Source organism: Heloderma suspectum, chromosome 16 (genome assembly GCF_057233095.1).
Source record: "Heloderma suspectum isolate Gila_16-S chromosome 16, 16-S_ref, whole genome shotgun sequence".
NCBI lineage: Eukaryota > Metazoa > Chordata > Lepidosauria > Squamata > Helodermatidae > Heloderma > Heloderma suspectum.
Window position 1 is genome coordinate 7,351,062 of NC_139473.1, and position 13,892 is coordinate 7,364,953.

At 48.2% G+C, this 13,892-nt stretch overlaps 1 protein-coding gene across 2 annotated transcripts in view; it reads right to left on the reverse strand.

Moving 5' to 3' along the window:
- Positions 1-13,892, reverse strand: part of MYO19 (myosin XIX) — a 46,338-nt gene that overhangs the window by 31,691 nt on the left and 755 nt on the right. Inside the window, exons 2-7 of one of the 2 annotated variants that reach the window (XM_084822691.1) lie at positions 7,047-7,180; positions 5,990-6,137; positions 4,891-5,039; positions 2,722-2,835; positions 1,717-1,849; positions 1,448-1,517 (exon numbers count right to left, since the gene is read on the reverse strand). In XM_084822691.1, the coding sequence (XP_084678817.1) occupies positions 1,448-1,517; positions 1,717-1,849; positions 2,722-2,835; positions 4,891-5,039; positions 5,990-6,137; positions 7,047-7,106 (674 nt within the window). In that variant the 5' untranslated portion in view covers positions 7,107-7,180. The remainder of the gene's footprint in view (positions 1-1,447; positions 1,518-1,716; positions 1,850-2,721; positions 2,836-4,890; positions 5,040-5,989; positions 6,138-7,046; positions 7,181-13,892) is intronic. The other variant, XM_084822692.1, reaches the window with a different exon arrangement.

Sequence of the window (13,892 nt, forward strand, 5' to 3'; positions counted from 1 at the left end):
CCTTACTTGCCTCTTTTCTAAGCTAAACTATCCCAGCTGTTGTAACCTTTCCTCATAGGGGAGATGCTCCAGCCCCTTGACCATTTTAGTTGCCCTTTTCTGCACTTTTTCCAGCTCTACAATATCCTTTTTTAGGTGCGGTGACCACAACTGTATACAGTACTCCAAGTGAGGTGGCACCATAGATTTGTATAGGGGGAGTATGATATTAGCATTTTTATTCTCAATTCCTTTCCTAGTAACGCCTAACATGGAATTTGCCTTTTTGATATTGCTATCCGATGGTTCGATAACACTGCCAACTGCACGTTTGTAGAGGACAGGTCTCTCAACAGACAGTCTATTTAATACATTTCTATACTAGCCGATATATGAAGCTCTCTGGGTGGTTTACATAACTAAAAACCATAAAATGCAGCAATGTAATAAAACGTAATATAAAAGCCTTTAAGACAACAGAATAAAACCAAAGTAAAAACCAAAGTAAAAGCCCGCAGTACTATAAAGATCTAAAAATGCAATAACGTATTTTTTTAAAAGACACACAGAAGCCCTGGAAATCCTAGGAGAATCAAAAAGTCATCACCTGGCACTGAAAAGACTGCAATGCAGGTGCCAGATGAGCCTCTCTGGGGAGCTCATTCCACAAATGGGATGTCACCACTGAAAAGGCCCTCTCCTTAGTAGCTAACCACCTCACCTCATTTGCCAAGTTCACACTTTGGATCTCAGGGTCTGGCCAAGATGTCTAAGGAGAACCTCCTTGTATACCGCTGAATACCACCTGGGGGCGACAGCGGCAGAGGGCTACTGCCTTCACACCCTGCTTGTGGGCTCCCTGGAGGTATCTGCTTGGCTACTATTGAGAAGCAGGATACTGGAAAAGATGGACTTTTGGTCTCCTAGAATTGGAAGGTACCTTTGGAGGTCATCTAGCCCAACCGCTGCTTTCGCGACATAAATGACTGGCACTCATCTCTGAACCTGGGCATTAGAAGGATCGATACCGAGAACACGTGCCAAATTTGGCATACTTCCTAGGAGAAAACTTTGGCTTGTGCCCATTGGTGGCTTTGAATCTGAGGAAAAGTGCTTCTGCTAGTTCAAGGCAACTGATTTTCAACAATCCCGCCCAATTACTGCAAGCTTAGTGCCATGTTCCACACTGTTTGAGAGGATTCCCCAGCTCTGAGGAGCAGCGTGGGGAGGAGCGAGGGAGGCCGCAGTGGGTGGGGGAATAATCAAAACTGGGTACCTCTCCTTGTGTCAGAAGAGGCGCTTTTCCCTTGTGCAAATCCACCACCGGATACAATCCTCTGTCCTTTCTTTTCTTTTACTTGGCCCATAACTTGGCTCCCTCTTAAAACACAGCTCGAAGAACGGATTGCAACGTCAATCCGTTTTAACATAATACAGCAGCACGTGTGGGTGTTTTAAGAATCAATACCTGTTTAATTGAAGCTGGATGTATTTCCCAAAACGGCTGCTGTTGTTGTTCCGCAGGGTGCACGCGTTGCCTGTGATGTTGGCCAGAGTGGGAAACAGACAAGACACAAACGAACCCATATAAGACCAAAGAAAACATAGAGCCGTGCGATGCTTCTCCGCAGAAAGGCAAGGCGGTTCAGGCAGATGCACGCTTTGCCACTCCTTCAAACGAGCGGTTCAACACCCTAAGCTAGAGTGCGTTTTTATTTATCACCAAGCCGTCTTTACCGAAAGCTTCCATCACCGGATTGGAGTCCAGCACCCTCTTCTCTATCCTTTCCACGGTTACGCTGCCTTGGGGGACGGTGGATGAAGCCGCAACAGTGGCATAAAATCTCATCAAGCAACGGGACGTCCATGTCTAGAAACAGAGCCAGTCAGTATACGTCAATGGCTGCTTTTGCCAGGGGTCGTAAATGTGAAGGCGTTCACGGGGAGGGAGGGAGAAACTATATTCATAAGGACAGTTTATCTTGTAGGACTGTTCACACAACAGCTTGCAAATGAATGTGTGAACACTCCGCCCACCTATGCTTTGAACAGAATGGCTCAGCTGTTTCTTTCCTTCACGCAGAAGAGAAGAGAATAAATGCTTCCCCTGCTGGCTTTCAATAAATCACAGTTTCCTGTTAGGTCTCGAGAAACTGGTTTATTATAACAGTGTTGAGAAACTGTGGTTACTTAACAAACCAGGATCCGAAATCACCATTTGATCCTGGTTTGGTAACTAGTGATGGTTAGAATAAACCAGAATTGACCCGAGTTCAGCGCTTCTGTCAAAACGGAAAGATTATAAAAAGCATATAAGTAGCAAACTCGAACATCAGGGAAAGGACTACATTTGGATGGCTTTAAAAGGGGGCTAGACAAATTCCTGGAGGAAAAGGCCATCAATGGCTACTAGTCCTGATGGCTGTGTGCTATGTCCAGTACCAGAGGCAGTGAGCCTATGTACACCAGTTGCTGGGGAACATGGGTGGGAGGGTGCTGTTGCGCTCATGCCCTGCTTGTGGGTCCCTGGTCGACAGCTGGTTGGCCACTGTGTGAACAGAATGCTGGACGAGATGGACCCTTGGTCTGATCCAGTATGGCTCTTCTTATGCTCTTATGTACATCTTATTTCAGAGGTGCTAGATCTCTACATGCAGGGGACTTTGCGTGGATCTAAGAAGCACTGTGTTCTGAAGCGACGCATAACCCAGAGAGGAGGATGTAGGAAAGCCCTTCCCTTACCTTCCCAGCACCACTTTCACCGCTAACAATTATGGACTGGTTTACTGGTGGAATCTGGCTTTCGACGCTTCTGTAGGTTTCCTCTGCCACCACAAAAACGTGAGGTTTTAACTCCTAAGTACGAGAGAGCACACAAAAGGAATGTTTGGAGAGAAAAGGTCGCCATTCGGGGCAACCCAGCAGTGGCTTCAAGGCCCTTAAGGTAGAGAATCGAAAGGCCAGGCGCCAGGGGTCAGCATCGCTGGGCCCCCGCCAAGGTCCACATCTCAGCAGGGCCCCTGCTGCCAATTCCCGGAGCCCCTGGCTTGCTTTTCCTCTTTTCTTCCTTTCACCGCCTGCTCACTTGTCCTCTCTAAGCAAGTGATCACCGCTGCAGCCCGCCTCTTCCCTTGCCTGTTCCCTTTGGGCAGCTGGGGAGGGTGGGCCTGAAGAGAGAGGCTAAGTGGAGTGGGGGTGGACCAACTCGGGGGTGGACCACTGAGAGCATCTTGCCCCCCCCAACCCAGAGCATCAGGAACAGATGCTCATGGACAGCCCCCCAAGCAATTACAGCCACAATACAGAGGAGTTAACAGTGTTTCCCCACAACGGCTGTAGCATAGGAACTGGGCCTTAGACGCTGGACTGTTGGCCTGAGCTCAGGCCAAACTAACCATTACAGAGGAGACACACAAACTTTGGTCCCCTAGTGCGGGAGGCCATAAATCAGTCTCAGAGCACCAGCTTTTGGATGCAAAGGGTCCCAGGTTCAATCCCCGGCATCTCCATGCAGGGATGGGAAAGGTTCAGGTCTGAAACCCAGGAGAACCACTATTTGTAGAACCCTGAGGACTAGAATCTTGCTGTTTTTAGGGGAAGGGCTGCAGCTCAACGGCAGAACACCTGCTTTGCATGCAGAAGGTCCCTGGGCCAATCCTGGCATCTCCACTGAGGGCGGGGAAAGACCCCTGCCTGAAACCCTGGAGAGCCACCGCCAGTCAGTGCAAACAATAGTGACCTAGATTTGGGGTTTGCAATCTGGTGCCTGTTCAAGGATGCTTCTCTTAGCACCCGCCAGGGAGCTTCCTGCCCCTTATGGCTTTTACTTTATTTCTTAAGATTTCTTTAAAATGCTGGAATGTTTTTTTTAACTGGGAGGCTGGCACGCTGCAAAGCAAAGTGCTGCCCTCCAGCGCCATCTTTATTTGGGTTCCAAACAGTGGTTTTGTGTTTTGGAGCTCTTCCTTGCACTTAGGTTCTTGGGCGAGGTACTTTTCTATTCCTCTCACTAGTTTGCCTTCTGGGAAATGGGTGTTTTGTGACCGGCCACACCCACCACGATGGCCATTTTATGAATGGGCAACACCCCCCGCAGCGGCCATTTTGTGTGAGCACTCATGACACTGTCTCAAAATTCTAGATGGGCTCACCAGTCCCAAGCCTCCCAAGATAGATGGTCTGACTCGGTATAATGTAGCCTGCTATGTTCCTAACGTGTGGCTGTTTAAATTGTTTTAAACTTTGTACGTTAGAGATTTTATATTGTGTTTTCGTTATCTTATATCGCGGTGTGTTTTTGTGAACTGCCCAGAGAGCTATTGGGTGGTATAGAAATGAAAATAATAATAAAAATAACAACAACAAAAACAACAACAATAATAATAATAATAATGTGTACTTTGTCAGTGGCTACTAGTTCTGATGGTTATATGCTACCTCTAATAGCACAGGCAGTATGCCTATGTGCCCCAGTTGCTGGGGAATGTGGGCGGGAGGGTGCTGTTGCTCTCGTGTCCTGCTTGTGGGTTTCCCGTGGGCAACTGGTTGGCCACTGTGTGAACAGAAGGCTGGACGAGATGGACCCTTGGCCTGATCCAGCACGGCTCGTCTTATGTTGTTGTCGTAAAATGAAAAGCAGCTCGGAAGCTGCAGGCTTGAGCAGAAGAACAGCAGAGGTGCGTGTTGTGCGTGTGGGAGGGTTGTGACTGCACGCAAACAAATGGCACGACGAGCCGCGGGGCTGAGCCATCCCACCCCGCCGTGCCGTTGTTTCCAAAGGGTTGAACCCTGAGGCGGCTTCAACAAAGAGCTGCCACCAAGCGCTCGTTCCTGCCTCTCTCGCGCAGCGTCTCATTGGCAGCCTCCGAGGCCAGGAAGAACGGCAGCGGTCGCGACGGCCTCCTCTCTCACCTGAAGGCGGGCGGCAGTGTGGTATTCTTTCGTGAGCTCCTGCGAGTAGAGAGGCGGGATCGGGCGGAACGGGTTGACGGCCACGAGGCTGCAGCCGGCGTAGGTGTAGAACATATCAGCAGCGTATCGCGCTTCGAGGCACTTCAGGACTGAGGGAGGCAGAAAGCTGGGTTGATGCTTGGCCAGAAACCGATTCCTGCATGTGTCTGGCTTCAGCCCCCCCTTTCCCGTACAACAGGCTGAGCGGGGGGGGGGGGGCTTCTTAGCACAGCCCCCAATCCCAAGAACCCACCAGTAAGGCAGTGGGTGGGTGGGGGCAGTGGAACCTTGTGGCTTCGATTCTGGTGTGGCTGTGGATCCATTCTGGGTTTTAGTCAGAACCAGCCAGAACTCTAAAAAGCACTATCCAAGGTGCTGAACCTATTTTGGGGATGGGGTTCTGCACCTTGGATTGCTCCTTCGGAGTTCCCGCTGGTTCTGACTGAAACCCAGAATGGATGCACAGCCCCACCAAAATCAGAGCCACCAACCTCCACTGGGTGGGGGTCTCAAGCCAGGCAGGCCTCATCAGGGAGTCCACAGGTGGGAGGCCACCACTGAGAAGGCCCTCTCCCTTGTTGCGGACTTCTGACCTGCCCTCAGAGTAGGCACTTGGAGGAGTACCCAGCAAGTGGCAACAGGATAGTCCAAAAAATGACTAGCTCTCCAAACTATCTTCTACGTGACATTTACACGTCTGCTTGGAAGGAAGTGCCATTGAGTCCTGGGAAACTATACAGTAGGGGTAGGTAACTACCTGTGGGGCCTCCCCATCTCATCTCTGACACCCTGCCCCACCATGCAGCAATTAGGTTTTTAAAAACAACAACAATAATCTGCCATTGGCGTTTCTTAAAAAAACTCATTCCTGCAGTGGGAAGAGGATTTGTGGTGGTGGCTTAGGCCCCTCCCATTTTTGGCTCTAACTCCACCCACCATGTGGGCCTCAGCAGGTTTTCCCAGAGGGAATATGGCCCGAGGGTGAGGTGGGGAGGGGTGGGGTGGACGGTCCCCCAGCCCTGCTGTAATGGAACACAGCCTGAAGTGAGCAGGATCCTACCGGTTGTGGTGGTCACAGGATTCACTTTGGTGAGGTCATCAAAGCAATGGAGCTGGCGTTCGTCACTCAGGAAAGATTTTACTTCTTCTCCAAGATGGCAATCGTTGACGTTGTGGCTGGTGGCCGGAGCAGCCTTCGGGCCGTTGACCTAAAAGTAGAGAAAGAAGAATAGCCCACTAAGTGACCAAATCCTAGGAGGGTACGTCACCCATTTCAGCTGGATGGCCAATTCTTAAAAGTTAAGAGGCGTAGAACAAGTCAAACCTTTTCCCCGTCAAGCCCGATATTGGCTGTGTTTGGATGTCATAATAAATGAGGGGTGCAGAACCTCCGGCCCACAGAGGCCCCACATCCGGCCCACGGAGACTCCACAGGTTCCCCCAGGGGAACTCCGCCAGCTGTTACCTCCGATCTCAGATCAGAATTAAGAGTGGTGATGTGGGTGAGTGGCACTGGAAGGAACGGGCGCTTTTCCCAGAACCAGCCAAGTCCTTTCAACTCAAGGCCCAAATTCCATTTTGGAAAGCTCTCGAGGGCTGCATTCCAGTGGTGGGCAGGGCCAAAGGGGCGGAGCCAAAAACACCGGCATTTTTCCGCTGAAAGCTCTTACTGCCGCCACCTAAGCCTTAGGAGAAGCATTTCAAGCTTTTCGAATGGGGGGAAAGCTGAAGAAAAGCCAGAAAACCACCAAATGATTGGTGGTTTGGGGAAAGGGGTGGGGTCTGCTGAAGGGGGTGTGGCCATCTGGTGACAGAAAACTCTAGGAGAAGGTTCCAGCATCAGGGTGTTTTGACTGAAGAGACCCTGTCCCACATACCCATCCTTCTGATCTTAAAAGATTGGGGTGGGGGGGGGGAAGAACGCCACCTCCCTTGAAGACCCAAGAGAGCAAGTGGGTTCACGTCGCCCATGCAGGAGCCCACCTGAAGGTCTTCATGTGGTGTGGTAGCCACACTATGGGGTGACCCAACACACATAAAATATAGGTGGGAGGTGCTCTATGCATGGATTCCTGGAGGGTTCTGCACACGGCCACCTTAGCCTTTCTATCATATACCTGCACGGGCATTTCCCTCCTCGTTCTAGGGTGCTTCAGAACTTGGGCAGGTGAATCCATCAAAACCAGCCGGCTGGATGGAATCTTGGTGGTCTTCAGACTGCAGAAATCTCAAGAGAGACAAATCAGGAGCCCTAAAGATAACGGAGACAGGAGATTTCAGGTGGCTTTAGCAATCCACATCACATTGTTGTTGTTCAGTCGTTCAGTCGTGTCCGACTCTTCGTGACCCCATGGACCAGAGAACGCCAGGCCTTCCTGTCCTGCGCTCTCTCCCAGAGTGTGCTCAGGATTATATTCACTGCATCGGTGATGCTATCTAGCCATCTCATCCTCTGCCGTCCCCTTTTCCTTTTGCCTTCAGTCTTTTCCGGCATCAGAGTCTTTTCCAGAGAGTTTTCTCTTTGCATTAGGTGCCCAAAATATTTGAGCTTCAGCTTCAGTATTCGTCCTTCCAACGAGCAGTCAGGGCTGATTTCCTTTAGGATTGCCTGATTTGACCTCCTTGCAGTCCAGGGGACTCGTAAGAGTCTTCTCCAGCACCACAGTTCGAAAGCATCAGATCTTCGGCGCTCAGCCTTCCTTATAGTCCAGCTCTCACAGCCATGCGTTATTACTGGGAAAACCATAGCTTTGATTACACGGACCTTTGTCGGCAAGGTGATGTCTCTGCTTCTTAGTATGCTGTCTAGGTTTGCCATAGCTTTCCTCCCAAGGAGCAAGCGTCTTTTAATTTCATGGCTACAGTCACCGTCTGCAGTGATCTTGGAGCCCCAGAAAATAAAATATGTCACTGCTTCTATTTCTTCCCCTTCTATATGCCAGGACCACATCACATTATTGTCTTTTCATTTCCCAGTATTTTAGCATTTTAGCCTAGTCTTTTAGCTCTGTTGCTTTAAATCTGTTCTTTAAATCTCTGCATTGCTGCTAGGTTTTTATTCTGGTTGTAGTGCTATATTGTGGTTTTAAGCTTCCAAATTTTACATTGTTTTATGCTTCACCGTATGGTGTTAGTTTTTGTGAACCACCCAGAGAGCTTCCACGATTGGGCAGCATAGAAATGAAATGAATATTGGATCGACTGTTCTCCAGGCAAGAGGCTCAACACTCCTGGCCCAAACCATTGCGTGCAATTGCCTGACAAACCACGGATTCTGTTTTCCGCTTTGAAGTGGCTTGTGCTAATGACAGCTTGGTGTGAGCATCTGAACTGACAAACCATAGCGGTCATTTCTCTACTTCCAAATCCCGTATTGTGGATATGGGAGTGAGTTTCTGAAACAGAATGGTGAGATAGTGGAAAACACAGTAGACCAGAAGCTCCAAAACCATGATTTGCCCATTTGTAAACTCAAACCACGGTTCAGGTTCTAAACTATGGTTGGTACAAACCATGGTTTGGCTTGATGCCTGAATTAAACCTAGACCAAACGTGCAGAAGTCCACTGATAGGACTAATTCCAGAGGCAGGGGGGGGAAATTCACTGGCACTCTTCCTCTCACTTGGCTGGCTGCCATTCCCCCCCCCCCCCAGAATGGCCCTTACTTTATTTTTTAATGTATTTATTTTATTTGTAACACATATATCGCTGAATATCATAAAATCCCTCAGTGGTTCACAAAAAATATTAAAATCACATTTAAAATGGGGATACATCTATACTTCCTCCAATATGTTATGCGCCAACTGGATACTTCAATGTGCTATGTGCCGAACTGGGAAAAAAACCCATACATGCACACACGTCCCTAACCAACCCAATCTAGTTAAGAGAGATATCTGTTTTCAAGACTATAAATTTACTCTGCCGTCGTTTTTGGCATCCCAGAATGTTAAGGGTAGCAAAGTGGATTTTCTCTGGCCATAAATGTAAGTTTCCCGGCTGTTGTAAACAGATTGGGGGAGTGGAGCGGAGGAAAGCCTGCGGGGAAAATGACAGCAGAACATTTTTGCACGGGCGTGGTCTGTGGAAAGTTACATGCAAAGGGCAAAAAAACCCCAGACAGACACTAGCTGACTGCCAGTTTCATCCTGCTTTGGTAAACTCAGCAAATGGCAGCCAGCAAATTTTAGACTCAGCCAGGGCCTTGCTGCCTTTTTAATTTCCCCAGCTATCATTCTACTTATTAAGATACTCCCCCCACACCATCGTAAAGACATAAACTGAGCAATAATATAAGATGAGGTGGCATGGAAACATGGCTACTAGCTTTTTAGAAGGCCAGTAATTTTCTTTGGCAGGCTAGCCACTTCTGTGGGTTGATTTACAAGGCTGTATAATTATTACTCGACGTCCACAAATCCTCTTGCCAGCTCACCATGGGAGCGGGCAAGTACACCGATCACCACCAAACGTACCCCTACTCCCCAGGAGTCTCATTTCCACCAGTTTTCGAACAGGTAAAAACAGCAGAATCATAGAATAGTAGGGTTGGAAGGGGCCTACAAGGCCATTGAGTCCAACCCCCTGCTCAATGCAGGAATCCAAGTCAGAGCATCCCTGACAGGTGGCTGTCCAGCCTCGTCTTGAACGCCTCCAGTGTGGGAAGCCCGCCACCTCCCTAGGTCATTGGTTCCATTGTCGTAGTGCTCTAACAGTCAGGAGGTTTTTCCTGATGTTCAGCTGGAATCTGGCTTCCTGTCACTTGAGCCCATTATTCCGTGACCTGCACTCTGGGATGATCAAGAAGAGATCCTGGCCTTCTTCTCTGTGACAACCTTTCAAGTACTTGAAGAGCGCTATCCTATCTCCCCTCAGTTGTCTCTTCTCAAGGCTAAACATGCCCAGTTCTTTCAGTTTCTCTTCATAGGGCTTTGTTTCCAGTCCCCTGATCATCTTTGTTGCTCTCCTCTGAACCCTCTCCAGCTTGTCTGCATCCTCCTTAAAGTGTGGTGCCCAGAACTGGACACAGTACTCCAGATGAGGCCTAACCAGTGCTGAGTAGAGGGGAACTAGTACTTCATGTGATTTGGAAGCCATGCTTCTTTTAATGCAGCCCAAAAGAGCATTTGCCTTTTTTGCAGCCACATCACATTGTTGGCTCATATTCAGCTTGTGATCAACAACAATTCCAAGATCCTTCTCGCTTGTAGTGTTCTTGAGCCACGTATCCCCCATTTTGCAACTGTGCATTTGGTTTCTTTTTCCTAGGTGCAGAACTTGGCATTTATCCCTATTAAATGTCATTCTGTTGTTTTCTGCCCAGTGCTCCAGTCTATCCAGATCACTTTGAATTTTGTTTCTGTCTTCCAAAGTATTAGCTATCCCGCCCAATTTTGTGTCATCTGCAAATTTGATCAGCATTCCCTGCACCTCCTCCTCCAAGTCATTCATAAAAATGTTGAAGAGCACTGGGCCCAGGACTGAGTCCTGCGGTACCCCACTCGTTACCTCTCCCCAGTTTGAGAAGGTCCCATTGATAAGCACTCTTTGAGTCCGATTCACAAGAAGTAAGTTCACTTCTTACTCCTCTGTACCTCATACAAGCAAGAGATGACCCAACCTCTCACCCAATCCCTCTGTGGGTACTGGTGGAGACCCCAAATATGGCTCGCTTGTTAGCCAAGCCAACATTTGTGGACCATTTCACTTCATTAATTATATTTCCGTACCACCCCGTAGCCCTTTTGGAGGTTCGCAGAAATTAAAAACTATTAAAAATACATCATACAAAGTGCAAAACCATTTACATAAAAACACATAAACAGACAGCACGCACACATACAACAATATACCTAAAAACAATTTTAAAACCATCAACCAAAAACAATCCAGGACCTAATTAAAAGCTCATTATATACCACCAAATGCCGGAGAGAAGCAGCCAGTTTTAACTTGGCGCTGAAAGGATAACAATGTTGGCGCCAAGCAGGCCTCATTGGAGAGATCGTGCCAAAATTGGGGGCTACCACCGAGAAGGACCTCTTGCTGCCATCCTCCGAGCCTTGATTGGAGAAGGTACCTGGAGGAGGGCCTTAGATGATGAACATAGTGTACAGGTCAGTTCGTGCCCTCCATCAGGTATTGTGGTCTAGAGCCGCGTAAGAACACTATTATTGTTATTCTTAAGCCAGTTTATAATGGGGCTTTCTTTGAAACAAACACACCACCATTGTCAGCAGCATCTGAGAGGCGGGGGTGCAGAACCAGCTGGGGTCCTAATCCCCACCCCTTCCCAATGGCTACATCCCTTTCCACTGTCCACTAATCATTTGATCGTTTCCCTACTTTTGCGTAATTTAAAAACCACTGGAACGCAGCCCTAGAGAGCTTCTCAAAAATTAAATTTGTCCCTTGGGCTGAAGGAAGTTCAACAGGGCTTTTGAGTCTCACTGTTGAGACTGTACGTACAGGGCGAAGGTACGATAGTTCTCCAGGATTTAAGAGAGCATCCAAATTGCCTTAGTAGACCACTGGCTGGGACAGATGGGAGTTGTAGTCCAAAACACCTGGAGGGCACCAGGTTGGGGAAGTCTGCCTTACAGGGCTTAGAAAAAAAGGCATTAGATTGGTTTGTGGGGGATAGGGTCTTTCAATGGCTTTTAGCCACACTAGCAAATGGAACAAAGCACCAGGGAGAGAGGCCGTCTACCTGTGAAAGTGCTGGGATTTTGACCCGATCCAGCAAAACAATCGCTCTTTAAAATGAAAGGGCCGCAACACATTCATGTTAGAATGACAGTTTAGCTTACTCAGGGCACCCTGGTCTCTTTTTTTGTCAATAAACTTCAGTCCAAAGGCCCTCAAATGTTCATCCAGTTCAGTAGCCAGACATCCCCTCTCCTCCCTCCCTGACCCATGCAAGGGCCTGCCCAAAATGGGACCGGTTTCAAAATCTGCAGAGCCCAGTCTGTAGGTAACAGAAAAGTATCTGATCCACCCAACCAAAGGGCAAAGCATCCGCAGCATGTTAACTGAGAGCTGGTTTGATGCTCCACAACAATATTTTAAAGGACACCCCCACCATTCCTGCAACTCACACAATGCCCAAATTGTGCTGCCCCTCCCTTCAACCCCCTCCCCAAAAGGCACTTTTCCCATCAAGCGTGCCGCCTAGCTCTTTAAAGATAAGCCAGAATCCCAGAGAACCCCGGCTTGTCACGAAGAAGCTATATGCCGGGGCATATGGCCTGTTTGCTCCTGTTTTGCTCGTCCCCGCAAGCATGGCCACTAAACAAACCAAGAATTATTTGTTTAGCATGCCATCCGAACCAGGGATCCTGGCTTCTTGCTCCCAAACAAGCCAGGAAAAGTAAGCCAAGAGCAAAGCTTGGATTGAGATTCTGGCTTGCTAGGGAGGCAACAAGCCACAATCCCCTGTTTGGATGACATGCTAAACCAGGGGTGTTCAACCTTTTGGGGTTGGTGGGCACATTTGGAATTTTGAGGAAGTGTCATGGGCACTCCCACAAAATGGCTGCCCCAGGGGCAGCTTACCCATTCCTAAAATGGCTGTCATGGTCAGTCACAAAACAGTCATTTGAAGAGGGCAAACTGGAGAGACTAAAACAAAAGTAACTTGCCCAAGATATTAAGTGTGTGGGGGTGGTGGGTGGGGAGTTCCAAAACACAAAACCTCTCTTCTGAACCCAAGTAAAGATAGTGCTGGAAGGCAGCACTTTGCTTTGCAGTATGCCAGCCTCCCAGGTAAAAAAAAAGTGCAATTAAAAAAAAATCTTAAGAAATAAAACAGAAATCAGGAGAATGGCCTCTCTCTCGATTTTGCGAACTGGGGGTCGGAGCTATCTAAAATAAGAAAGCCCCAGTTTTGAAGAAAAAGGAGGTCTGAGGTCCACTTTCTTCCCCCACTTTTCATTCAGGTCATGCTCTGAAGCGTGCAAGCAGGCCCCACCGAAATCAGCAGTATTTTTCCATATAAACCAGTTGTGTATAAAAGCCGCTCTCCACTAGCGAGTATGCTTTAGCAGCCAGGTGACCAAGCAGGGACAAGCCATTCTGGGCTTTCCTCCTAGCATCGGCTATACAGAGATTCAACATCATTGCGGCCCTCCAGATGTTTTGGCCTACAACTCCCATCATGCCTCACCACTGGTTATGCTGGCTAGGGTTAGATTGCTGTAATGCGCTTCATGTGGACCGGAAGCTGCAGCCAGGATGGTGAGCGGGGCGCTTGGCCATGCACATATAACACCAGAATTTTGCTGCTTTTAGTATGTTGCTTCTTATGCTTTAACTCAGGGTGGGCAGAAAGCAGATCTCCTGATGTTTTTTGACTTCAACTCCCAGCATTCCTGAGCATTGGCCATGCTGGCAGGGGCATCTGGGAGTTGGAGTCCAAAAAATCTGCAAATCTACCTTCTGCCTCCATTTTGATTTGTGTGTGGTAAGCCATTGCTGGGCGCTTGCTTGAAGAGTGAGGTAGATATATTTGTATCGGTAACAGTACAGTAATAATAATTTGTTTACAAAGCTCCTGCATGGTTTTAACCCTCTTCTCCCTGCTGGCTGGGGCATGATGGGAACTGTAGGACTTTTTATCCAGACATGCATATGATTGTGCTTTCATGTGCAATCCTATATGTGTCTACTCAGCAATAAGTCCTGCTGAGTTCAACAGGGCTTACTCCTATGTAGGACTGCAGCTTTATAGGAATTTGGAAAATGTATACCTGGAAGGGCTTTTGAAGTAATTGCTGGTATTAGGGCACAACGCCATTCATGTTTAGAGTTGTAAGGCCTTTGTCTGTCAAAACATGCATAGGATTGCACCCTCAGTCAATATACGGAGGTTAACTTTTTAAAAGGAGCAGGACTTGTAGGTTTGGTGAGCTCAAAATAGTCTTTCCATGGATGTAGAAAAACAGGCCTACAACTCCCAGCA